The following is a 27,127-nucleotide window of genomic DNA, read 5'->3' as shown; positions in this document are numbered from 1 at the left end:
TGCGACCTCCGATTGTCCTCCGAGTATCGGACCAAGCGATTGTTATAGAAAAAAAATTCAGCAAAAAAACAGAACGAGCGCAGAAGGACCCGGTCTGAAACTCGATCAACTAATTACCAAAATAGCTTAGGTTTAGAAGGGTCTCCACGAGATCAAGAAGCGTCCATCCCAAAAAAAAAACCTCATCCAAAGATGAAGAATTTTGGAGACGAAATTGAGAAACATGGAATCGAGATATGCTCCTGAGGGGATTCAAGAGATTGATCATATAAATACCTCTTCACATGTGTTAGCACCGATTTCTCCAAAAAAGAAACCCCAACCATAGTCTTGCTAGAAGCGATGCACGAGAAGCCCAAAAAAAAATCCAAAAATCGAAGACAGAGATAGGACTAGATTAACTTAAATTTTAGAGAAATGATTATTTCGACTCTTTAACAATGTTAGGTATTTTATCAAAGTTACACAAATGACAAGATTATAACAGTCAAATATCTCTCTAAAACTGATAAAAAGGATCTAAAACTACTGTTAAGCACTTAAACTAAGTGCTAGAAATAAAACCCATCGTGGTTGAGCAATCCCTTATCTTATTTATATAGCTATTACACTTTTTTAATAAACAATTGGATATTATATTTTGGCTGAAACACTTAATCTAGAAGTAAAATGGTCTAACTCTTCATTAGTGCATTTGTCGGTCACGGACGGAAACACTTAATCTAGAAGTAAAATGGTCTAACTCTTCATTAGTGCATTTGTCGGTCACAGGCTTTTCACGACTTTGCTTCGCCTCGACAGAAGCTTAGCGATGTTGCCACATAATGTCTTTCGTTCCTACCGAAACTCCAACTAGATTTTAAGACTCAAACGACCAAACCCCTCATGAGTAGTGTAGCTCATGCTTCCTCCATGATATTGACATCTGCCACCTCCAGTCTTGGTCCATTCATTTATTACTTCCTCTACCGTGTTTGTTTAACTTGGTCAATTGTTGTCTTGATTTGGTCAACACGGTCTAATACTTTAGATACTCTTGCACATATCGATGTCTCCAAGTGTCAGCCATCACGGTCAAGTCTTTGGCTTCTTTAGCTCGTCTGTTCACTGCTCACGATCCATCACATGAAGCTACCTAACCTTCATCTTTGTATGACCACCATCTCTGTAGGCCACACCTATGCACTACAATTCGAAAGATATATTGCATATATCACAACTTATATCGAGACTAAAGTAAAGTCGGCCATTTGTTTACAATCAATTGTTATACTTAAACATCATGAGCACGTACCAATCACATGTTTGCAGGCATAGACGTGACGCAACCACAAACTAAGCTGGGTGACTGGATGCCTGGATCCGCGAGGCGTTGCATACTTGTGTTCCGATCCAATAGGATGCGCGGTGGAGCTGCTCACAACTTAGCAAATGACTGATCTGGTAGAAGGCAACAATCTTAAACCCTGTTTAGTTTCGCTTCTCCCTATCACGCTTAGATTCTAGGAAATGCAAAAATTCTCGTGATTATTTGATTCTCGCTTATTAGTTTAACAGGTGAACGGTCGATTATGATTATGTGAAAAGCAAAAATAATCTAGGCATCTAGTGAGATTCTCACTTATTTTTGTCTATAAACGGATTATAAACAAAATCAAACATACCCATAGCCTCACGTATCATGTCTATAAAAATTAGACACTGATGGTGTTTGGTTCACAAAATATAACATAAATGATAATGATTCACACTTGAGTACCGGTGGTAACAAGTTTGAATAGGCCGATATCTATTTTTAGTATGGTATCCAATTACGGTTGGACTTAAACAAATATGATTTAACGTTATCGGTTATCTATTACGTTATCAATATATGAATCAAACGGTACCTTAGATTGTCTATCAGTTACCCATTACATTACCAATATGTAAATCAAACAGCACCTTATGTTGTCATTGGTGGGTAGTGTAAAAATTAGACACTTTAACTATAGATGATATTATTTGACATTGTTTGCATAGTAAAATTTCAAATAGAAGATGAGATAAAACTGCTACAGATGGCCTTAAAATTCATACATGACTTAGACTACTCAGGCAGCTTCGCCTGGGCTCAAATAAAACATATTACGTAGAGCACGCTATCACGCAAACCCTTGTGCGGTCATGCACCCCGCCGAGCACGTAAGACCATGAGCCTATTTGGTAGGCTGTCTCGGGCGTCACACCGCGCCACACTCCGGTCGCCGCACCTTAGGCGTGCTGCGGCGCCGTAGGCGCCTGTCCAAACAGGCCTCATGTCCAACAGGTCTCGTAAACACTCTCGGATGCAGAGTTTACACGACGCTTGGCCACTGTAGCAGTGTCCAGAAGGTCTCGCTCGCGAGCACGTAAAAGAGGGGAGTGTGGTTACCGATGTCAGGGAATACGTGATCTGCTAGAACGATAGCTCGCATCTCCGTGTCGTGAGGTGGGGTCCACTGTGGAAACCAATCTGTTTCCGCGTTCGCATTAGGGAATCCACTGGACTCAGTCTAACACTGTCTCAAATAAAATGAGTAAAATAAGAGACGTGTAATTATAGATGACACTATTTACAGAGAAAAGTTTAAAATAGAAGATGACATAAAAGATGAGATAGAGAATCTACTGGAGATAATCTAAGGCGTATTTTGTTTCACCGGACCAACAGGATATTTATTTTAGGCCACGTACATTCTAATAATAATTGTAATTTAGATAGCACATATCAATTAAGCTAATATGATTTTATACAAAATATATTTATATATTAACATTGATTATATAAAGAAAATATGTATGTGCTATATTTCTGCTATAAGGTATTGCCTCCGTTTATAAATATATGACACCGCTGACTTTTTTAAAAAAATTTGCCACTCATATTATTTAAAAATATAATAAGTTATTATTATTTTTATTTGTTTTATCATTTAAGGTGGTTTATGCCTAACTTAAAATTTTACATTTTTAAATAAATATTTCGAATAATACGAGTGTCAAAGTTTTCAAAAAAACAAGGATATCATATATTTGACGAGTGGTCAAAGTTTTCGAAAAAAGTTAACGATGTAATATATTTGTGAACCGATATAGTAGTAAGCTAAAAAACATGTTATAAGTTTTAGAGTAAAAACATAGCCTCATAATATATGAGAATCGATTTCTATCCTATAAATTTGAGATAAGCTTGTATCTGAACTTTGGAAAGTGGTGGAATGTTAAATTTCAAGTCAAATAGTCTACTCTATTAGGACATGTTCGTTTCTATCCTAATCCATATGGATTAGGATATGTATTAGAGTGGATTGGAAGGGTTTAATCCCTAATAAATCAAAATTCATCATAATCCATATCAATCATCTTCAATCCTCAATCCATATGGATTACAAATAACCGAACACACTCCAATACACATGGATTGGGAGAAATTAGGGTGTAAATTAAACTAATTTACACCTCAATCAATATCAACCCATGTATATTGGATTGAATACTAGAGTATCCACACATAGCCTAAAAAGATTCTAATTCCTCTAAAGTGAACAGATCCAAACGGCCTCTTACGTTTCTGTTTCTTTTCACTTCTCTTCAGTTCTCATAGATCAGTTCGACGGCTGAGACCTTTGTACATATGTACAATCCCTTCTATATGGAATGCAACGGCAGAACACCTGCCACATTGCGCTAAAAGAAACATCTCCAGTAAAACATTATAGAACATGCACCAACAGGGAGGTTTCTGCATCGACCACAAGAACACATGTAGATAGCATTACAAAGGGAAAGTATTTTCTAGCATCACTTACTCGTATAAGGACAAGTAATAAAGATCACACCAACTGGATGGGCAAAAATACTGGGCAGACTAAAGAAGGGGTGGAAAGAATGAACCATCTCCCCTCGACGGCTCGACCTACCGTGTTTTCGCTCATGCCTTCGTCTCCTGCAGAACCGAAACCAAACAAATGCCTGCGCAGCCACGCCGCCTATTAAAGCACCAAAGATGTTGCCGTGGCCTCGCCGCACAAGAAAATCACAGCAGTACAGCACCAGAAACAGAAAGGTAGTAGATCAAGGAACGCCAGTGCGGCGACAATGACCGGCAGTGGAAGCACGGGCGCCAATGGCAAGAGCCAGAGCTCCAGGGCCAAGGCAATGCTGCTCGCCTTGGGCAAGAGCTTTCCTGACCAAGTTCTGCCTCAGGAGAAGGTTGTGGAGAGCTACCTCCAAGAAAGCAGCTGCGACGATCCCGCCACCAGGGCCAAGCTTCAGCGCCTTTGTAAGCTTCTTTGTTTCATCACAGTTGTTGTTCTATAAATTCATCTTGTCTTCACGTTGAAAATTTTAGGTCGACAAATGCAGCTTAGCTCTAGTCATAAACATCTATGGTCTAAACAACAACGCTCACTGAATAAGGAAAGGACAATGAGTACAATAGATCACCATATACAGCCTTCAGTATTTATGTGATGATTCGATTTGCCTCCGATAAACAGATGAGTATTGCCCAAATGATTTAATTTTCCAGGCACGACTACAACAGTGAAGACAAGGTACACTGTTATGTCCAAGGAGCTATTGGATAAGCACCCAGAGCTGAAGATGGAGGGTACTCCGACACTGACACCCCGCCTTGACATCTGCAATGCCGCGGTGATCGACCTTGGTGCTGCCGCAGCTCGCGCTGCCCTTGACGAATGGGGTCGCCCTGCAGCTGATATTACCCACCTCATCTACATCTCATCAAGTGACCTTCGTCTCCCAGGGGGCGACCTTCACCTGGCTGCTCGCCTTGGCCTTAGCCCAAACACCGTGCGCACTTCCCTTCTCTTCCTTGGCTGCTCCGGTGGTGCTGCTGCCCTCCGCACTGCCAAGGACATTGCTGAGAACAATCCAGGGAGCCGTGTCCTAGTAACAGCTGCTGAGACCACTGTGCTAGGCTTCCGGCCACCAAGTTATGACCGTCCTTATGACCTTGTTGGTGCTGCGCTGTTTGGTGATGGTGCATCAGCCGTGATTATAGGAGCAGGTCCCATGACACCAGCAGAAAATCCTTTCTTGGAGCTTGAGTTCTCCACGCAGGAGTTCCTACCTGGGACTGATAAGGTAATTGATGGCAAAATCTCAGAGGAAGGAATTAATTTTAAACTAGGGCGTGATTTGCCTGAGAAGATTGAAAGCCGCATAGAAGGTTTCTGCAGGACTCTCATGAACAAGGTAGGGATAAAGGATTTCAACGATATATTTTGGGCTGTGCATCCTGGTGGACCAGCAATATTGAACAGGCTTGAGTTCTGCCTTAAACTTCAGCCAGAGAAGCTCAAGATTAGCAGAAAAGCCTTAATGAACTATGGAAATGTGAGCAGCAATACAATCTTCTATGTGCTGGAGTACTTGAGGGACGAGTTAAAGAAAGGGGCAATAAGTGAAGAGTGGGGATTGATCTTGGCTTTTGGCCCAGGCATCACCTTTGAAGGACTGCTAGTTCGAGGTGTAAAGAAAACCTTCACAAGCTAATATAATGGTGGGTACATGGCAAGCATAAAGATTAATTATATATACAGAAACATCACATAAAGAGCATAGATGTCTCGGTGGAAGCTGAGCACCACATAGCACATCGCTAATATTTTACTGTATTTGTGTTCTTCATCTATCAAACAGTGTAAGGTACTTGAGTTTGCTTCCTAGACATTGTAGAAATAAGGCACTATACAGCCTGTTGTAGTGTTGTTCCACTGTACTATGCAATGATTGCAGGATTACTTTAATACTGCTTGTATGGATGAGTGAACTGATTACAGTGCAAATATCATATTTTCTAAGGAAAAGCAGAGCAATTATGTGATGAGGCATGAAATACACATTACAACAAGCATGTTACAATGATAGATAGTAGATGTATCATCTATCATGATGCCCTAAACACTTCAACAAATGTTAAACTTTAACATCATTTCGAATATTATTACAAGACATAAAATTAAGCAAGTTTTGAAGTAAACGGAGCATCCATTACATCCTGATCTAACCGCAAACCTTGCAAAATGCAGTCCAGTGACAACAAGAAGGCAACATTGGATCCCACGTTGAACGCTTATCTTCTTCACCATCATCATTCAAACTCCAAAATGCATGAATTAATGAGAAGTAACACAGATGCCTCTAGCAAATCATGGATTCAAATTCGGTGATCCCTCTTCAAAAGAAAGCTCACCAACAACCTTCCCCCAAGCAAGTTTGGCATCGCCTTTCACAAGAAACTCCATCTTGGCAACAACATCCTTGGCCTCTGTTGACCTGCCTGCCTTCACCAAACCCTCAACCAAACCTTTAACAGCCTCAAACGGTGGTGCTGCCTTCATTGCAAAGCAGCTCTTACAAATCCACAGCGCGTCATTAAGCTTCTCTTTCTCCACCAAACTCCTAAACAGCACCACATATACCTGTGAATGTGCAGAAACACCCAAGTCACTCCTTCCCTCCCGCCTCTTCATCACTTTCATCCTCTTGAACACACGCATAGCTGCCCCAACATTTCCCTCCTTGCAGTACCCCTGCACGAGAGCATTGTAGGTAACGTAATTTGGCGCTATCTCCTTTGATTCCATCACATCAAGCAGCTCCTCCCCCTTGACTGTCTCGCCTTTCTTGGAGAACCACTGTATCCGGCAGTTGTAAGTGACAACATTTGGCTCCAGGTTGCTCAAGCTGATCTCCTTCAAAAGCTTCCCAAACTCATCCTCATCATCCTGCACGGAGTAACCAGCGAGGACAGTGTTGTAGGATATGATGTCTGGGGCAGGGCGGTGCTTCAACTTCTTGTTGGCCATTTCGTCGAGCAGCTTCCGGGCAGCAGCAAGCTCAGAATTCTTGACCAATGCATGGAGCAGCACATTGTGGGAGGCGCGGCCGGGCGCGACCCCGTGGGAGGATTCCGCCAGGGTAATGGTGGACTTGATGTCATCGAGGCGGCCGGCGCGGAGGAACGCCGAAAGGAGCGCCGAGAGGGAGACGTCGGAGCGGGCGGCGGGGGGAGACGAGGAGAAGGCCCGGAGCGCGTCGTCGGGTCCCGGGTAGAGGGAGAGTGCCCGCGCTAGGAGACCCGGGGAGGGCGGGGTGGAGGCAAGGAGGAGGTCGAGGAGCGAGGCGGCGAGGTCGGCGCGCCGGAGGCGGATCAAGCGGGAAGTGGCCAGGGAAAAGAGCTGGCGCGAGGTGTGGAGGCGCGGCATGTCATGGCTGGAGAGCGCGGAGGCGACGAGGGAGTGGATGCGGGCTGGGTCAGACTCGGCGCGGACGGCGAGCTGGAGGTCGAGCACGGAGGCGCGGGCGGAGGTGGAGGTGGGCGCGGCCGGGCTAGGGCTTGCGGTGGAGGACGCCGAGGGATCGATGTCGGGGAGCGCGGAGAAGGCGCGGAGGAGGCGAGCGCAGGCCGCGGCGGCGGCGCGTGGGTGCGCACCGTGGCGGCGGTGTAGGAGGAGGGACGCCATGGTGGGGAACCGAGGACTGAGGTACTGGGTTTGGCAGGGTTTTGGGCCTGGCCTATTTGCTCTCCTTCTCCTTTCCTTCCTCGTAGAGTGTTGGACTAAAATTTAGCACGGTATAAAGCTTGGAATTGGGCGGGCCGGGCCGTAACAAGGTAGTGTTTGGTTAGTAGGGACTAATTTTTAGTTCCTTCATTTTATTCCACTTTAGTCTATAAATTGTAAAATATGTAAACTATAACTCTATTTTAGTTTCCATATTTGACAATTTAGTGACTAGAGTGGAATAAATTAAAGGGACTAAAAATTAGTCTCTAAAACCAAACACCCTCCAAGTCAAGCCTACAATACTTTAGGATTAGAGTCAAGAAGGTAAAAAAACTTTTAAGCCATGTCGTGCTAGTCTAAAGTAAAGAAACAGTAGCCTAGGCTGGCTCTAAAGCACGCCGTGCCTTCATTGGCCCGTGTCGACCTAAGCTCGACCCATATATTTGAACCGCATAAAATCCAAATATTACAACTACATAAAGTCAATAGCTTACGAAATTAAGATATTAAACATGTGAACAACGTTTGACCACATGAAGTCTAAATATCACAACCACATTAAGTCTATATCTTACTAAATTAAAGAAATTAAATAATATAGACCTCATTGGGCCATGCCGGCCCAAGCCCGACCCATGCATGTGTTTCGTGCTAGGGCCCAACGAGCCAGAATTTGAGGTCCGGCTCAGTCCCGCCTTCAGGCCGTACTAACATGATCCATATTCAGACTGGTTTGATGGCTACGCGTCCATGCGCAGGTTGGCGTCGTTCTGGCCAGCCACATACGATAATTTTGAGTGTATGAGTGGATGCAGATTAATGACATCAAAATGGCTTATTTTGCATCCACTCATATAGTCTGTGACTCCCACATACAAGCAACCAAACATAATCTCAAGTAAAGTCAACGCATGCGGTGATCCAAAATGAGATGATGCGGGTAACCAATCAGGTGGATTATTTCATATCGGACCGTGTTTTTGGCTTCTGCATTCGGGACATGCGTGTGCTAACTCAAAAAGGCCTACCCATATTCCTACCACTTGCCACGGTGTCACATTAGATATTTGAACGCTTATTATAAATATTAAATATAATCTAATTATAAAATAAATTATACAAGTAAATACTAAACAGCTAGACAATATTTTTAAGCCTAATTAATTCATGGTTACCAAAAGTTTACTATAACATCATATGAGCGAATCATGGAATAATTAGGTTTAATATGTTTGTCTTATTGTTTAGTCTCTATCTGTGTAATTAGTTTCCTAATTATTCTATAATTAATACTTCTAACTAGCTTCTAACTAGCATCCAAACATCTGTTATGCTAGGTACTAAACTTTAGCCAGGAAACAAACGGACCCTCGGTCTGTAAAAATGTTATTGCGTGATTACAGTGTGTAGTGTTAGAATGTCTCTAGCAATACACTAGCTTACGTGGTGATGTGGTATAGCCGGCGCGAACCTAGTATGTAGACATAGGTATTCAAATGAATACTTGAGATTTTTAATAAAAAATAAATGTATATGAAGGACCGGTGAGACGATCCGAGGGCGTGTGATTGGAAGCCACATAAAATTTTTCCACAAGAGAGCACATGTGGCTTGATCCCGGATTCAATTTGTTGGCACCGATTTGATGCCAAACACTAGAGATGGACCATCTTGTGGTGTTCTCTACAGGAGCGCGGACGGTCTGCAATGTAGGGTCGGGCGGTTCACGGCCTCGCCTCGCTATAGGAGCTGCTCCTTTTCTGCGTACTTCAGGACGGTCCACGCCTGGGGCTCCGACGGTCGACAATGGCGCAGAGTCTTCTTCTAGCAGAAACTTGAATCTCACCTCCCGAGAGGGTCCCCGTCGGGAGGAGAGATTTAGGGTTGTCTTGGGATCGGTAGGCCACCCAAGATGTCACTGGGTGACGTCAAGCCGAAGAGAGGTGAAGAAATAGGTTGAGAAAGACTAATACTATTGCTAGATTACGCCTACTCTTAATGCATGGAAAGAGCAAAGCAAATAAGATAAATGTAAAAAATTGGTTTGATTGGATCGATTGTCGGGGTTAGAGATGACAATGGGGACCCAATCCCTGATTCCCACGGGGAATTCTTCTATTAGGGGACGGGGATATGGGTAATTTAGACCCACGGGGATCAAAACAAGGAAAACTTTGTCCTTGACGGGTTCGCGGGGACGGGAAATCCTCGTCCCCATTCCCCACATACCCGCCCCATGAAGTTTTCTTCATCTAAATCAGTCCATTTGTATGTTACAATTATTCTAAAAAAATTTAGTACATAGTCTATTATAGAATAACAAATTGTACACTAAAGAAGACGCTTCTTGTATTTTTAATTCTTTTTTGTTAAATTTATATGGATTTAGCATAATTAGTTTTAATTTGCCTCTAAATATTGTATTTACTAACGATGATAGATTCCCTAAATTCCTCGACGGGACGGGGATGAAAGAAAAAGTCTCCCCGTGAATATTCGTGAGGACAGTGACGGGGAATTTTTCTCCCTGTAGGGATGGGGCTGGGGAGTCGTTCCCCGACGGGAAATTCGCCGTTGTCATTTCTAGTCGGGGTGTCAATCAGTCGTACGCCTTCAATTATATAAGGGGAGGTCTGGACCCGTTACAAGTTGGTTACCAAGTTATTCCTGCGGAGTTTGCTAATAAATCCCACAATAAAACAGGAACCCTAACTGATTTTGTTTTTGCGCGGACCGTCCACGCCGCCACGACGAACCGTCCAGCCATAAAAGGTGCTCAACACAATCCAACCCTGAGGGACACAAAAAACTGCTCAACACATTACATTGCAATCTAGTGTCGATTGTCTGCATCAAACTATCTGCAAAAAAACTTTCCAGAAAACTGTAAAAAATGTTTGCAGAACAGTAGTTCAGAACGAGCGGCAATGTCGCACACAGGTCCGGTAGTGTCGCTCTACTTAAAATGGTTAGAATGACCCCCCAAATTTATAGGAAGCATGGCAAGGAGTAGGAGATTCATGAAGTTCAAGCAAGAAAATATCTGTACAACTAAAATAGATTCAAAAAACTCAGTTTTGAATGGGGTTTTGTTGAGGTTTTGCAATTTTCGAATCAAACGGCTAGAAGGTGATACATACCCATGATCTGCTCTAACTAGAGACTGAAAATGATCTTGGGGTAGTCTTCCAACAACATGTATCCCTAAATACTTCACATAATCATCAAAAACAACATTTCTCTCAAAATCCAGAGAGAAATGGAGAGGAAGAAGAGGTAAAACACAACAAGCGCAAACTCCAAATCAGATTTGATAAGGCAAAAGCACGCTGGCTCCGGTTGGTTACGACCACACTTCCTCAAAATCTTTATGCACAGATGCCGAAGTTCAAAGCACCTATGGATTTCCAAACTAGAGCGATTACAAAAAATAGAGACTAGAAGTTCTAAGAGAGATAGCCTAATGAAATGCCCAAAAAGATAACTGAAACAACTAATCCTCCCTCTTGTTTATAGGGGGTATTCTACTTGTCTAAACTACTCCTAGATACATAGAGTTCATCCACCTAGCCAGTGGCAAAATAGACCAACTCCTAGAATATCGATCTAACGACCACACATTCCTCATGAAGTTGCTTTGCCTCGACGCACCCTTCACGATGACGCCATGTGCCACCTTCGATTCCCGCCAGAACCACACCGCCGAATTTTGAGGCCCAAACCCAACAAAAATAGCAAACAATAGCGTTGGGTGCTTTTGATGTTCAACCACCAAAACCACCATAGGTAGCGTACTCCATACATGTCCCCCATGTCCTGGGCATGTGTCCGGCCAGTCCGTGACCGCGCCGACTACAAGATCCTCTCTGCCACGTCCTCGCACCTGATAGTGTCCCTATGTGTCAACCACCATAGCTAGTCACCTAGATTCTCAAGTCCCTCGGTCAAGCCTCAGCGCTCGTCCTTTATCGCTCCTGGTCCATTAGCACTAACCTACATGACCTTTAGTCCTTCACCTTCATCATCGACCACCGTCTCCTGACTGCACACCTACACACCACAAGTCGAGAGACATGTTGCATAACAACAAACTCGTACTCTGGTTAGTTTGCTAAATCACACTAAAGCACTATCTTTGATGACAATTACTCATCACAAACTCAAACCATAAGGGACAAGTAAACCTTGTGGTCACAATCTCCCCCTTGATGAGTGCATTGTCAACACCACTGCAAGAACACACCGATCAGCAGAAAGAAAGGAAAAGAAGAAACTCACTCAAATGCCAGAAGCCAAACAAAAGCCATCGAGAGAGCAAAGCTGGGTGATAGTCACCTAGAGGGGTGAATAGGTGATCCCAAAATAATCACAGTAAGACAAACTTGGATCCCAATTAATGATTAGTGCAAGGACAAGATCCAAGAGAGTAGAAAGAGGTGGGAAACGCACTCGCACTTGATGCCCAACTTGATTTATGAATTAGTCCAAGGGCAAAAGCTCAACTGAAGATCAAGAATTTTAGAGTAGAGACAAAGAACAAATCACAATAAGAATAGAGCACACAAGACACAATGATTTTTCCTGTGGTTTGGTCAAGCCTCAAATGCTTGGCTACTCCACGTTGTGGTGTCCCAAAGGATGAGGGTTGCACTCAATCACTCTCAGGTGATCCAATGATCAACTTGAGCCCATGGTCTTCCTTATAAAATATATCTCCTCACAAGGATCTCCACATATCAGAGTCTCTTGTAGTCATACACAAGTTCGATGGGAGCACAATCTTAAAGACCAGCAAGAGGGAGGAGTAGAACACACACAAGAGCGCAGAAACAGCAGTCAAAGACAAAAACACGAGTGTGGCAACAACACAGCTCAATCCCATTACAAATGGCACTCGGATCAATGTCGCATGGTTCATAAATGCGTAGGAATGAAGTACTTGCTCTTGAGTAGCTTGGTGTAGAGAGGGGGCTGACTAGAGGCTCTATTCATAGCCCAAAGTCCCCTCATAGCCATTGAAGTTTCCTCCTAAAACTGCTCTGCGCATCGGCGCACCGGACCGGTTCGGTGCACCACCAAACCAGGTACACTAGCAAGCACTTCGGGATTCTGATTTGTGGCTTCCATAACTGACTGACACTGGACCAATCTGGTGCACCACTAGACCATCATCCACGTCAACTAGCTATTGGTCACCCGTTGAAGCCCGAAGTAGTCACTACCTGCGAGGTCTGATGCACCACTGGACCACTGCTGTTGAAGGTTTGGTGATTTTAGAGAAAAAAACTCGAGGCCGAGCAGTTCACATATGGAGGGTCCGACGCACCACCGGACTGGTCTAGTGCGCTAGGTCTCCGATACCCCTAGTTTGGACTCTCTACAAACTCGGTTCGGTGCACCACCGAACCGGTGTAGTGAGCCCTAAACAACTGGTTGAAGTCCTTTTTAGCCATGTGTTATTCAATTTGACTTGGCTTTTCTTGGGATCTATTCTATGACTTAGACAAACATATTTAGAGTATGTTTGACATGCCTAAGTCATAGGTTCATACCTTTTAGCTCATCTCCCTTTGATTTTCCTGTTTGTGCTAAAACAAGTCCAAATATGCACTTTCTCCAAAAAATGAGTTAGAGAGTGAACCAAAGTGCTAAAGACATTACAAAAAGTGTGTGCACCTTATTCAAATGATTAAACCTCATTGTTTTACCCATTTTCATAAATTTGCACTTTTCCATCTTGTTTGAGCAGATTTGAACTTCACTTTACTCAATTTGCCTTGAATTGAACATGTGCTTATAGACTTAGCAAATAGTTAGTCTAGTATGTTATGTTGGACATTAATCACCAAAACAATATGTAAATGGCTTATTTGCCTATTCCCCTTTCACTTGGTCCCAAAGAAATGGCCAACGACTCAAGACAACTAAGCAAAAATGGCTAGCCCTCAAGAAAAGGTAGAAATGTGCTCAACACCACTAGCCAGAAATCAGAGCAAAATCAGAGCAAAAGACAGAACAAAAGAGCTAAAAGCAACGCTAGTCCCTCCAGAAAGAGGAAAATGGCTCAACACAACTAGCCAGAACTCCCCCTGACACGAAGAACTCCCCCTGAAGACAGCTCCCCCTGAAGAAGTACTCGGGACCTCACAGAAAAGCATGCATCCTCACAAGATGTGAGTGTGAGTGAAGAGTGTGAGTGAAAATCCCCCTTAAACTGAATTTGTGAGAGAAAGTCTGTGTGTATGTGAACGCCTCCGCTTGTTGATAATTGCACTCAGCAATCAACCAACAAGGGATTTGAAAGAAGCAACTCCCTGAGATATGTATGAAAGCAACAAGAAGTGTAGGAAATGCATGAGCTTCAGGAGTATAGACATAGAGTGTAAAAAAATACTCTAAGTGGTGTTGTGCGATGTGTGCATCAATATATGTATGTCCTAATAAAATGCTCAAACTGGTCATATGCATAAGACATGTAAATATTAAGCATTTGAATCAGTTTTAAGCAAGTCGAAAACGAGGTTCACCACTAAAACAACACTGGACTTATGTAAGTGGGAAATCAACCAAGTGCTAGTCAATGGTATACAAGATGAACTACCCCATACAATGGTCACTCATTGTCGGGGATACGATCCCTGATCCCAGGGACAAGCACGTCAGAGAGCATGCTGAGGGAAAAGCCCTTGATTGCTGGGGCCCTTTGGCCAACTAGAAGAAATGGATAACGCCAGTACTGAAAGAATCCGCCCTTGGTCGAACCTTGCAGCACCGAGCCCGGGGTTGGCGTGGTAGAACCTAATAGGGGGCGGGCCTATCGGAGGGAAACCACTCAAGTGGATCCCGTGCCTGGCCCCAGACTAACCCATTGTTAATAACTGGTCGCATTAACTACACCTCGCATCGAGCCATAGCGCAGGCGCCGGTGCGCTTCCCACTCATGACCTATGAACCCCTCGGTCCGCATAGCAATCATGACCTACGAACCTTCCAGACTGTGACATATTTATGGTCCACGTGCCCCTCGGCTTGCGGCGCACTCATGACCTATCGGGACTAGGCCTGAGTGTGCACACCATTGGCAGGCGCAACGCGATGAGCCGTGCCGAGCCCCAGGATACAAAGACCAGGGGTCGGCATAGCCAAAATGATGGCGCCTAGGACCCACGCAGCCACGCGTCATCCACCATAGTAAATACAAGATAGCCAGGCAACCCTGGGGCCCACTAGTACGTGTGGCTTTACCCTGGGTAAGAACGTCTGGTTTTACCATTGCCTTAAAGATCCTTCCTAAGGAAGCCACTGCTTGTCGCCCTCTCTCTCGGCCTATAAAAGGGAGGGGTTGGTCCCCAAGAAAAGGGTTGAGTTCACTTGGATACACACCCAGAAGGACGAGTCCCAGATGAACTGACGAACATGAGGAGGAGCACCGATGAGGACCAAGAGGCCAGAGCCCCGCCGCTAAGCCAAGACTTAGCTAGGACTCCAGTCTGTAGCTCTTAGCTCCACTTCCACCCCGATAAGAGTCTTGGGAGCCTCTCCTACCTCTCTCGCCCGCTTGTAACCCCTACTACGAGTTTTGATCAATAATGATGTCGGTAGTTGATAGTCGCCTAGAGGGGGGGTGAATAGGGCGAAACTGAAATTTACAAATATAAACACAACTACAAGCCGGGTTAGTGTTAGAAATATAAATGAGTCCGAGAGAGAGGGCGCAAAACAAATCCCAAGCGAATAAGCAAGTGAGACACGGAGATTTGTTTTACCGAGGTTCGGTTCTTGCAAACCTACTCCCCGTTGAGGAGGCCACAAAGGCCGGGTCTCTTTCAACCCTTCCCTCTCTCAAACGGTCCCTCGGACCGAGTGAGCTTCTCTTCTCAAATCAAAGCCGGGAACAAAACTTCCCCGCAAGGGCCACCACACAATTGGTGCCTCTTGCCTTGATTACAATGGAGTTGTGATCTCAAGAACAAGTGAGAAAGAAAAGAAGCAATCCAAGCGCAAGAGCTCAAATGAACACGGCAAATCACTCTCACTAGTCACTAGGGCTTTGTGTGGAATTGGAGAGGATTTGATCTCTTTAGTGTGTCTAGAATTGAATGCTAGAGCTCTTGTAGTAGTTGAGAAGTGGAAAACTTGGATGCAATGAATGGTGGGGTGGTTGGGGTATTTATAGCCCCAACCACCAAATGTGGCCGTTGGGAATCCTGTCTGTTCGATGGCGCACCGGACAGTCCGGTGCACACCGGACAGTCCGGTGCCCCCTGCCACGTCATCACTGCCGTTGGATTCGACCGTTGAAGCTTCTGACTTGTGGGCCCGCCTAGGTGTCCGGTGCACACCGGACATGTACTGTTTGATGTCCGGTGCACAGGTATGGGCGTGCCTGACGTCTGCGCGCGCTGCGCGCGCATTAAATGCACCGCAGGGAGCCGTTGGCGCCGAAGAGAGTCGTTGCTCCGCTGGTTCACCGGACAGTCCGGTGCACACCGGACAGTCCGGTGAATTTTAGCGGAGCGGCTGCCACGCGAACCCGAGGCTGGCGAGTTCCGGAGACCGCGCTTCCTTGGAGCACCGGACATGTCCGGTGCACACCGGACAGTCCGGTGAATTATAGCCGAGTCCCCCTGGAAATTCCCGAAGGTGGCGAGTTTGAGTCTGAGTCCCCTGGTGCACCGGACAGGTACTGTTCACTGTCCGGTGGCACACCGGACAGTCCGGTGCGCCAGACCAGGGGTGCCTTCGGTTGCCCCTTTGCTCCTTTGTTGAATCCAAAACTTGGTCTTTTTATTGGCTGAGTATGAACCTTTTACACCTGTATAATCTATACACTTGGGCAAACTAGTTAGTCCAAAGATTTGTGTTGGGCAATTCAACCACCAAAATTATTTAGGACTTAGGTGTAAGCCTAATTCCCTTTCAATCTCCCCCTTTTTGGTGATTGATGCCAACACAAACCAAAACAAATTTAGTTCTTGACTTTAGGTACCCAAACTGTTTTAGGTCCTTTGGCATTAGATACAAGAACTTTGGGTACCCAAACACAAGCCTTGGAGCCCTTGTGTTTGCCCCCAACAAACTTGGCAACGACCTTGCCGGATTTGTTAGTCAAAACATATGATGCATCAAAAGTCTTAAATGAAATGCTATGTTCATTTGATGCATTAGGAATTTTCTTCTTAGGCAACTTGGCACGGGTTGGTTGCCTAGAACTAGATGTCTCACCCTTATACATGAAAGCATGATTGGGGCCAGAGTGAGACTTCCTAGAGTGAATTCTCCTAATTTTGCTCTCAGGATAACCGGCAGGGTACAAAATGTAACCCTCGTTATCCTGAGGCATGGGAGCTTTGCCCTTAACAAAGTTAGACAAATTTTTAGGAGGGGCATTAAGTTTGACATTGTCTCCCCTTTGGAAGCCAATGCCATCCTTGATGCCAGGGCGTCTCCCATTATAGAGCATACTTCTAGCAAATTTAAATTTTTCATTTTCTAAGTTATGCTCGGCAATTTTAGCATCTAGTTTTGCTATATGATCATTTTGTTGTTTAATTAAAGCCATATGATCATGAATAGCATCAATATCAACATTTCTACATCTAGTACAAATAGATACATGCTCAACAATAGATGTAGATGGTTTGCAAGAATTAAGTTCAACAATCTTAGCATGAAGAATATCATTTTTATCTCTAAGATTGGCAATGGTAACTTTGTAAACATCAAAATCTTTAGCCTTAGCAATCAAACTTTCATTCTCTAATCTAAGGCTAGCAAGGGAAATGTTTAATTCTTCAATCCTAGCAAGCAAATCATCATTATTATCTCTAGGATTGGGAATTGAAACATTACAAACATGAGAATCAACCTTAGCATTTAAACTAGCATTTTCATTTCTAAGGTTGTCAATCATCTCACGGCAAGTGCTTAGCTCACTAGATAATTTTTCACATTTTTCTACCTCTAGAGCATAAGCCTTTTTAACCTTAACATGTTTCTTGTTTTCTTTAATTAGACAATCCTCTTGGGAGTCCAAAAGGTCATCCTTTTCATGAATAGCACTAACTAATTCATTTAATTTTTCTTTTTGAGCTATGTTGAGGTTGGCAAAAAGGGAACGCAAATTATCCTCCTCATCACTAGCATTATCATCACTAGAAGATTCATATTTAGTGGAGGAGTTGGATTTAACCTTCTTCTTTTTGCCGTCCTTTGCCATGAGGCACTTGTGGCCGACGTTGGGGAAGAGGAGTCCCTTGGTGACGGCGATGTTGGCGGCGTCCTCGTCGTCGGAGGAGTCGCTTGAGCTTTCGTCGGAATCCCATTCCCGACAAACATGGGCATCGCCGCCCTTCTTCTTGTAGTATCTTTTCTTTTCCTTTCTTCTCCCCTTCTTGTCGTCGCCTCGGTCACTGTCACTAGATATAGGACATTTAGCAATAAAATGACCGGGCTTACCACACTTGTAGCAAACCTTCTTGGAGCGGGACTTGTAGTCCTTCCCCCTCCTTTGCTTTAGGATTTGGCGGAAGCTCTTGATGACGAGCGCCATCTCCTCATCGTCAAGCTTGGAGGCGTCTATTGGTTGTCGACTTGGTGTAGACTCCTCCTTCTTTTCTTCCGTCGCCTTGAATGCAACGGGTTGAGCTTCGGATGTGTCGCCAAGCTCGTTGATTTTCCTCGAGCCCTCTATCATGCACTCAAAACTTACAAAATGCCCGATAACTTCCTCGGGGGTCATTTTAGTGTATCTAGGATTACCACGAATCAATTGAACTTGAGTGGGATTTAGAAAAATGAGAGATCTTAAAATAACATTTACCACTTCGTGGTCGTCCCACTTCTTGCTCCCGAGGTTGCGCACTTGGTTCACCAAAGTCTTGAGCCGGTTGTACATGTGTTGTGGCTCCTCCCCTTTGTGAAGCCGGAACCGACCGAGCTCCCCCTCGATTGTTTCCCGCTTGGTGATCTTGGTGAGCTCATCTCCCTCGTGCGCAGTTTTGAGCACATCCCAAATCTCCTTTGCATTTTTCAACCCTTGCACTTTGTTGTATTCTTCCTTGCTTAGAGAGGCAAGGAGTATGGTTATGGCTTGAGAGTTGAAGTGCTCGATTTGGGCCACCTCATCCTCATCATAGTTTTCATCTCCTACGGATGGTACCTGCGCACCAAACTCAACAACATCCCATATGCTTTTGTGGAGCGAGATTAGATGAAATCGCATTAAATCGCTCCACCTAGCGTAATCTTCACCATCAAAAGTTGGTGGTTTGCCTAGTGGGACGGAAAGTAAAGGTGTATGTTTGGAAATGCGAGGGTAGCGTAGAGGGATCTTACTATACTTCTTGCGCTCTTGGCGCTTAGAAGTGACGGAGGGCGCATCGGAGTCGGAGGTCGATGTTGATGAAGTGTCGGTCTCGTAGTAGACCACCTTCCTCATCCTCTTGTGCTTGTCGCCTTTCCGATGCGGCTTGTGGGAAGAAGATTTTTCCTTCTTCTCTTTGTGGTGAGAAGAAGATTTCTTCTCCTTCCCTTTGTTGGAGGAGCTCTTCTTCTTCTCCCTCCTTTTGGTGCGGGACTCTTCCGATGAAGTGCTCCCGTAGCTTGTAGTGGGCTTTTCGCCGGTCTCCATCTCCTTCTTGGCGTGATCTCCCAACATCACTTCGAGCGGTTAGGCTCTAATGAAGCACCGGGCTCTGATACCAATTGATAGTCGCCTAGAGGGGGGGTGAATAGGGCGAAACTGAAATTTACAAATATAAACACAACTACAAGCCGGGTTAGTGTTAGAAATATAAATGAGTCCGAGAGAGAGGGCGCAAAACAAATCCCAAGCGAATAAGCAAGTGAGACACGGAGATTTGTTTTACCGAGGTTCGGTTCTTGCAAACCTACTCCCCGTTGAGGAGGCCACAAAGGCCGGGTCTCTTTCAACCCTTCCCTCTCTCAAACGGTCCCTCGGACCGAGTGAGCTTCTCTTCTCAAATCAAAGCCGGGAACAAAACTTCCCCGCAAGGGCCACCACACAATTGGTGCCTCTTGCCTTGATTACAATGGAGTTGTGATCTCAAGAACAAGTGAGAAAGAAAAGAAGCAATCCAAGCGCAAGAGCTCAAATGAACACGGCAAATCACTCTCACTAGTCACTAGGGCTTTGTGTGGAATTGGAGAGGATTTGATCTCTTTAGTGTGTCTAGAATTGAATGCTAGAGCTCTTGTAGTAGTTGAGAAGTGGAAAACTTGGATGCAATGAATGGTGGGGTGGTTGGGGTATTTATAGCCCCAACCACCAAATGTGGCCGTTGGGAATCCTGTCTGTTCGATGGCGCACCGGACAGTCCGGTGCCCCCTGCCACGTCATCACTGCCGTTGGATTCGACCGTTGAAGCTTCTGACTTGTGGGCCCGCCTGGGTGTCCGGTGCACACCGGACATGTACTGTTTGATGTCCGGTGCACAGGTATGGGCGTGCCTGACGTCTGCGCGCGCTGCGCGCGCATTAAATGCACCGCAGGGAGCCATTGGCGCCGAAGAGAGCCGTTGCTCCGCTGGTTCACCGGACAGTCCGGTGCACACCAGACAGTCCGGTGAATTTTAGCGGAGCGGCTGCCACGCGAACCCGAGGCTGGCGAGTTCCGGAGACCGCGCTTCCTTGGAGCACCGGACATGTCCGGTGCACACCGGACAGTCCGGTGAATTATAGCCGAGTCCCCCTGGAAATTCCCGAAGGTGGCGAGTTTGAGTCTGAGTCCCCTGGTGCACCGGACAGGTACTGTTCACTGTCCGGTGGCACACCGGACAGTCCGGTGCGCCAGATCAGGGGTGCCTTCGGTTGCCCCTTTGCTCCTTTGTTGAATCCAAAACTTGGTCTTTTTATTGGCTGAGTATGAACCTTTTACACCTGTATAATCTATACACTTGGGCAAACTAGTTAGTCCAAAGATTTGTGTTGGGCAATTCAACCACCAAAATTATTTAGGACTTAGGTGTAAGCCTAATTCCCTTTCAGTAGTGCAAGTCGTCGATGACTGGAAGTAGGGAAGTTCTGCTTGAACCAGTACAAATATTGCGCCCACCGTGCATACCCTCCGGAGTTCGGAACGCACACAATAAATTTACTTGTCGGAGCAAGGTTCGAAACACCGACACTCATCATGCTAGAAACAGAATTAATCTCATATTTTATCATTTTATCGGAATTTGTTGTGGATCACAAGTTTCATTGAAATCTGATGTGAGTGCGAGAGGTTGTATGCATTGTCAAGTCTAACTTTTCAACTGATGTATACTATGTATAAATGCAATCAGAAGCTAAATACACCAGTTTCGTTCATCCACTAACTTTTCAAGTTCTTCCAAAGGTACTGTCGATACCCCTCGTGCTAAGGGACTAAGCGGGGCGACCCCTCAGACTCAGTTCCACCTAATCAGGTCGTTGGCCACTAGCCACAGACACATGTGATGTCTAGACCTCCTTGTGTGCCTTCCGGACCCCGATCCATACAGGCCCGGTGATTCAGCCGCCATATGACCTTGGCGAACGCCCTCCACTCAAGGAGAGGGTCTGGTGTCACCACGTGCCCTTAGACACAAAAGCATAAGCTTTTGGGTAGAAGAAAGCCTCTAGTCTGAGGGTCGGCTGCCCGCATTTAATGCGGGGCAACCTTCACGTGATCTACCATACGCAGAGCGCGGTAGGCATCTAACAGGGTAGATAACCCATAAGACCAATCTGCGCATTACCAAGGCATACAACGGCATGGCCACGTCGTGCACATTTAATGCGTGCTCAGGATAACACGGGCTATCGTCGCAGTTATCTCTTATATGTGGGCGATGACATCATGTGGCACCATAGTCGACGATACACCCTCTATTGTATGGGCTGGAGCAACACAGAGATATCACATTAACTCCTGCGCACGTTGGCCTACCTAGCCCCAACAACGTCACCATACCAGGAACATCCAGCTACAGGCCCAGGCCGACAAACGGGGTGAAGATATCTGGTCAGAGGAAATGCACAACAAACGAGAAGGAGATCTTAGTCGTCGTTGCACTTATAGCTCCATGTTGTATATATTTAATACTAGAATGTTGGGCCAACCTATCGGGGTCTAGCTCCCTTGTAACGTGCCTCCCTTGGACTATAAAAGGGATGTCACATATGGTATAGGGGGACATTCACACTTGAATCCCCATGAAAGCAACTCCAGCATGTCCCAGGCTTTCTCAAGCTCAGCAATACGACTAACAAGTGGAGTAGGGTATTACGCTGCGACGGTCCGAACCACTCTAAACCCTTGTATGTTCTTATGTCCGTCCGTCTCATTAGGCAAACCCTAGGCTCCCCCGTTCTTAGGATTACGCAGGTGCGTTCCACCACTCGGTTGGAGTTTTCTCTCCAACATTTGGTGCACTAGTTAGGGGCGCTAGCTTAGGTTGCTTTGCATTTTTTCCCTGCTCGGATGATGGTGCATCTCACTAAGCATCTCGTCCCCTCCTCCTGTGATGACATCCAAATGTGGGAGGGAGTAGCGTCATCTGCGCAACGGGCAGCTCCTCACCCCGCTCCATGTGTTGCAGCGCCCATTACGCCACAACACACACTAGAGCTAGCATCTAGAGTTTCCTTGTGAGGCACCCCGGTGGAGCATTGTTAGCGGCTAGGGAGTTGCTCCACAATGCCCCGAGATGTACAAGAACCTTCAAGGTAATGAGGAGGTGGTGTGACGACATCGACCACCTCCTCAACTTAACCTAAACTATCTCTGGTTCGGCGTGGACCGGGGCGCATCCACCACTCAACCCCCATGGGGTGGCCGGGTAACACTCGAGGTCTTTTCGCCGGCGTCAACGCGAAGCGTTGGTCTCCGTGCTCTCACCCTCTATGAGGGGTGCACGAATTGAGGACTTGCAAGCAGAACTTGACCGTAGACGTGCGAGCGAGGATGCCCATGTCTCCTTGGAGAGAGCGTGGGAGCACCACCAAAACATCAAGGGCCAAAACCTCAATGCCAACTTCGGTGCAGTAGCCCCACCCTCTCCAGGAAAAGCCAAGGTCACCGTCCTTATGACCAGAGTAGGCTATGTCGCGCTTGCGAATCATCTCAGCACCGTGGCCTGGTCATCCAAGTTATGGCCACACCTACCGGAAAAGTACAATGGTATGACTAACCTGTTGGAGTTCCTGCATGTCTATATCACCGCTATCACGGTGGGTGGTAGAAATGGCACTATCATGGCAAGCTACTTCCATGTAGCCTTGACCTGGCTAGCCTGAACTTGGCTCGTGAACCTTACCCTAGGATCAATCTATTCATGGGAAGAGCTCCGCGCATGGTTCACCATGAACTTCGCCAGTGCTTACCAATAGCATGGCGAGGAGGCCCACCTCCATGCAGTGAGGCAAGAATCCAAAGAAACACTCCGGGCATTCATCTCCCGCTTCACCAAGGTACGAGGAACCATACCTCGTATTTTTACGTGTCTATCATTGTTGCTTTCCGTCAGGGGGTATGTGATGAGAAGATGATTGAGAAGTTGGCGGCGCATGATGTAGAAAGCGTCACCACGCTCTTTGCTTTGGCTAACAAGTGCATCCGAGCCACTGTTGGTTACTTGTTCTCAAATGCTATAAATCAAGAACAAAGCAACACAATTGTTAATGGTTAAAGACCTTCGTCCTTCGAAGCATTATTTCCTTTCGGATATAATGATCTTCAGACGAAGGTCATGAAGGACATACCATCATCATTTCGATATATAAATATGAATGTGAATAAGAAAGTAAAGGAACACAAAGAAATAGAGATAATAATAATCATGTATCAATAATCTATTTTTTTGTATTCCATGAACATGAATAAACATCAATAATATTCATATTACATCAGTACCTTCGGCTTGCCAGAAGGTGGGGCGCGAGAATGACGCGAAAGTGATTACCATCCAGCGTGAACAGTACGGTGTTACTGTTCATCTATTTATAGGCACGGGACGCAGCCTAGATAAAAGTACATTTATGTCCCTGGTAACTATCTATAATATTAACAAGAATTACTAAGGATTGTATGGTCTTTATCCTTTTCAGTCGTTATCATACTTGAGCTTCGTCAACATGTTCAGCTGAAGTCCTTTGGCTTCTAGCTTCGTCGCCCACTCTTTATTTTCCTTCGTTCTGTCATAAGAGAAGTTCTCCATCCCAAAGCCAAAGCTCCCTGTAACTATTCATAACCATGCTGAAAATATATGGTTAGTCACATTTTTAGGACCTTCGGAAGAGAAAAGCCCCCAATAGTAGCCCCTCGCAGTATTAATTTGTTTCCTTGTAACAAATTTAGATTGCGACGTGAACGAAGGCCTTTAGCCGAAGGTCCGAAAAAACACCTTCCCTTCGCTAAAATAGCGAATGTCACTGACATGTCGGACCCACCGAATCGTGGGGCGCTAGGCATATAAATAGGAGATTGTATTGAAAGCATTTCTTGTGCCATTTCAGTTGCTTACACTGTGCTCGGCATTTTAAACTTTCTTGCTTTGTCGAGTTTTGATCGGATTTTAAGCTTCGGCATTTCGACTAAGTTTCATTTGATGGCTGACGAGAAGAAGAGTGTCGGCCCGGTAATGTCCGAGTTTTACGAAGCTATGGAGAGGACTAATGCAGAAAAGATTGCACATGAGACACTAGCTGGGATATCTGAGAGTTCTAGTGATAGTGAAGATTTTGATGCAGAAAGGGAGAATGAGGGTGCCGAAGATCGACCCTGGAGGCCAAGCCATGTTGTCTTCAGGAAGTCGACGATTAAGCAAGTACAAATTGATGCAATGAGGGGAAGGTACTTTCGTGACATTTCTATTGTGAGGCCTGGAGGGGAGAATAATGCCCCCCTCCCCGAAGCTGACAAAGTGGTCGTTTATAGAAGCTTCATGAAAGCAGGGCTTCGGTTCCCTCTGAATAAGATACTGGTCGAAATCCTAAAAACTTTCGAAGTTTACCTTCATCAGCTTACTCCCGAAGCTATCATCGAAATAGGGATCTATATCTGGGCCATGAGAAGCCAAGGGTTAGAACCAAATGCAAAATGCTTCTACAACATGCATGAATTATCTTATGGGACGAAGGCCACCGGAAAAGAGAAATATCAAAACAACTTTAGTTGTTATGGCTTCGTAACCCGCTCTAAGGAGAGCAACCCAGTCCCAACATTTCATAAGAGATGGCCGGGAGCCTGGATGTAGGAGTGGTTCTATGTGAAAAACGATCTGGTTGAAAGGGAAGACATCAATGGGATTATCCAACGTCCTATACACTTCGGCATTAGGAGACCATCCCTTACCCTTGGGAACGACATACAAGTGTGTCAAGTTGCTTTTAACGTAGTATGCACTTACATAGGCACCAGGGACTTAGTCTAGGAACATATTGCTTATAGAGTGTGGCCGCTCAGAAGTGGATGGGAGATGCCAAAGGAAACTACTGCTGGGTCCAGCAAAGGTGGTTTGGTCTATCTGAAATATACATTCAAGTACAGTAGCCAGTTCGATGAGCCAAATGATGACTGGCTGAATGCCATCAAAGCAACCAGTGATGAACTGCTTGGTGCTTACTCAAGGGTTGAGGATGACGCTATGGCAACAACCTTCGAGGGTCGAGGCAAGAAGAGATCGAATAGAGTTTTTGATGTCATCGGATTCGTGTATCCGGACTATTGTTATCCTGCATGGAGGTAAGGGAAAAAAGAAAACTGCTACTTCGGCGACTTCTAGCACGACGAAGTAAAAAAGATTAAGGTTATGATTCACCGGCCCAGGCACATTGAAACGGTCGTAGTGCCGAAGTCGATTGAGGGATCTTCTTGCGCATCTGAGCCCCGTCGACCCGCTCCTGTCGAAGCTAGAGCGAAGCCGGCTGAAGAGCCAGAATCAAAGAAATCGACAGAGCAAACGAAGGCTCTGATCCCATTGCAAAGGATGGAGCTGCCGAAGGTGTCGAAGATTCCTACAACAACTCCGAAAAGAAGGAGGATGGCCAGCATACTGGACGCTGTTATGGAATCCACGAAGGCGTTAACTCCTGCCTCTGCTGAAGCACCTAATACAGAAGGCGAGATTGTAAAGAGATCTGCCGAAGCTGGCACAACACAGGCTGAGGTTGAGGCTGGGCCCTCAGCCCCCGCCGAAGCAAGACCTTCGGAGGCTGTTGAGGAGGGTGCTGAAGCAAGACCTTCGGAGGTTGCCGAGGGACCATTAATGTTAGGAAAAGAGGGTGCTACCGAGGAATATGAGTTCTCTGCTCCTAGAGCCCCTGCCGAGGAATTAGAATTCATAATGTGTCATGCTTCAGGTAAAAAATTAATCAAATGATCAAATTGTCGAAGCGCAGCATTACGCCAGGGGTCTGCAGTACCCTCGAGGGTCCTTGGTGTATGGTGGGGATGATGAAGATGGCTTCCTTTATTGTATGCCTAACAATAAAGAGATTCATATCTGTCGGGAGATGGCAGACAATGTAGGATATCCGAAGCTTGAACTAGGCTTATTTGCAATGACGAAGGACCAGCTCGCAGATAGCCTTGCCTATAATAGTCTGAAGGTGAGAATACTTTAACTTGTGGAAAACAAATTATTTTTGTAGCTTATTTCTTTATCAATATGTGCTCATCCTTTGCTTTTGTAGGGGTTAATTCTGAGCAAGGCTTTAAAGGCCCTGAAAAAGCAGAAGATGAAAGCTATCAATTAGCCCTTGGTAATCTTCGATCCGAAATTATTACACTTAGGAATGAAGCTCTTGAAAAAGATAAAATACTGCTCTCCTTAGTGGATAGGCTGAAAGCCAGCGAAGCCAAGCTTAACGCACAAGCCGAAGCTCACAAAGCCGGTGTTGGAAATTTAAAGAAAAAACTTGCCGAAATGAATGAAAAATTCGAAGTTGCGAAGGCTAAGCAAGAAATAAGTGAAATGGAAAGAGCCAGGGTGCAGAATAACATTGAAGAACTTCGGGATTCCAAGGAAAAATGCTACAAAGTATCCATGGAATGTACGAAGAAACTGAAAGATAGCTTTACAAAGGTGGGAGCTTATTCTTCAAAGTCAAAATTTATTCGTGGTGATCCCGAAGGGGTTATCCAATGGATAGGTGAAGAGGTCGAAGCTTTTGAAGAAATACTCAGCGATCGTGGGGACTTTTGTGCCTTTGCGCGGTGCACGAGGGGTTGTAGCAATATTGGAGAAAACTGGCTATGAACATGTTAAGGATGCAACCCAGGCAGAAGCCATCTTCTCAGCAGACGATACAAAGGAACCTTCGGCTGATGCTTCTTTGATAGGCGGGAAGTTCTATTCTGATGTTTGGATGAAGGACAGTCGTGAGATGGCCGATGAAGCCATAAAAAAGAGTGAAAAAGAATCTCATGACGCCCGAGAAGAGGCAAAGCAAGCTGAAGAAGATGCTGAACGCGCAATGATTATAGGTATCCTTTTAAAGTTTTTTTTCTTTTTTTTGTTTGTTTCTGGCTTCGAAACTCACCATTATGTTTTTTATTAGAGCCGACCTTTCGCCACCACTGGAGC

General features: G+C 45.3%; 2 protein-coding genes across 2 annotated transcripts; one reads left to right on the top strand and one right to left on the bottom strand.

Moving 5' to 3' along the window:
* The first annotated feature begins 4,015 nt into the window (after nucleotides 1-4,015).
* On the top strand, nucleotides 4,016-5,855 carry LOC100284244 (chalcone synthase G). Its single transcript, NM_001412985.1, has 2 exons — nucleotides 4,016-4,303; nucleotides 4,553-5,855. Exons 1-2 carry the CDS (start codon nucleotides 4,120-4,122, stop codon nucleotides 5,539-5,541), a joined length of 1,173 nt encoding a protein of 390 aa, NP_001399914.1. The 5' UTR covers nucleotides 4,016-4,119; the 3' UTR covers nucleotides 5,542-5,855.
* Nucleotides 5,856-5,870: 15 nt separating this feature from the next.
* LOC100502248 (Pentatricopeptide repeat-containing protein mitochondrial) lies at nucleotides 5,871-7,589 on the bottom strand. Its single transcript, NM_001196725.1, has one exon. It carries the CDS (start codon nucleotides 7,512-7,514, stop codon nucleotides 6,198-6,200), a length of 1,317 nt encoding a protein of 438 aa, NP_001183654.1. The 5' UTR covers nucleotides 7,515-7,589; the 3' UTR covers nucleotides 5,871-6,197.
* Between the last annotated feature and the right edge of the window lie 19,538 nt (nucleotides 7,590-27,127).

The sequence above is a fragment of the Zea mays genome, chromosome 1, assembly GCF_902167145.1.
Source record: "Zea mays cultivar B73 chromosome 1, Zm-B73-REFERENCE-NAM-5.0, whole genome shotgun sequence".
In the NCBI taxonomy this organism is placed as follows: domain Eukaryota; kingdom Viridiplantae; phylum Streptophyta; class Magnoliopsida; order Poales; family Poaceae; genus Zea; species Zea mays.
This window is presented reverse-complemented; position numbering and strand designations above follow the sequence as displayed.

Excerpts from the sequence above, each read along its gene's own strand:
- LOC100284244 (NM_001412985.1), top strand. The coding sequence starts at position 4,120 with ATGACCGGCAGTGGAAGCACGGGCGCCAATGGCAAGAGCCAGAGCTCC. Across the intron at positions 4,304-4,552 it reads GGCCAAGCTTCAGCGCCTTT|GCACGACTACAACAGTGAAG; the intron begins GTAAGCTTCTTT and ends TTAATTTTCCAG.
- LOC100502248 (NM_001196725.1), bottom strand. The coding sequence starts at position 7,514 with ATGGCGTCCCTCCTCCTACACCGCCGCCACGGTGCGCACCCACGCGCC.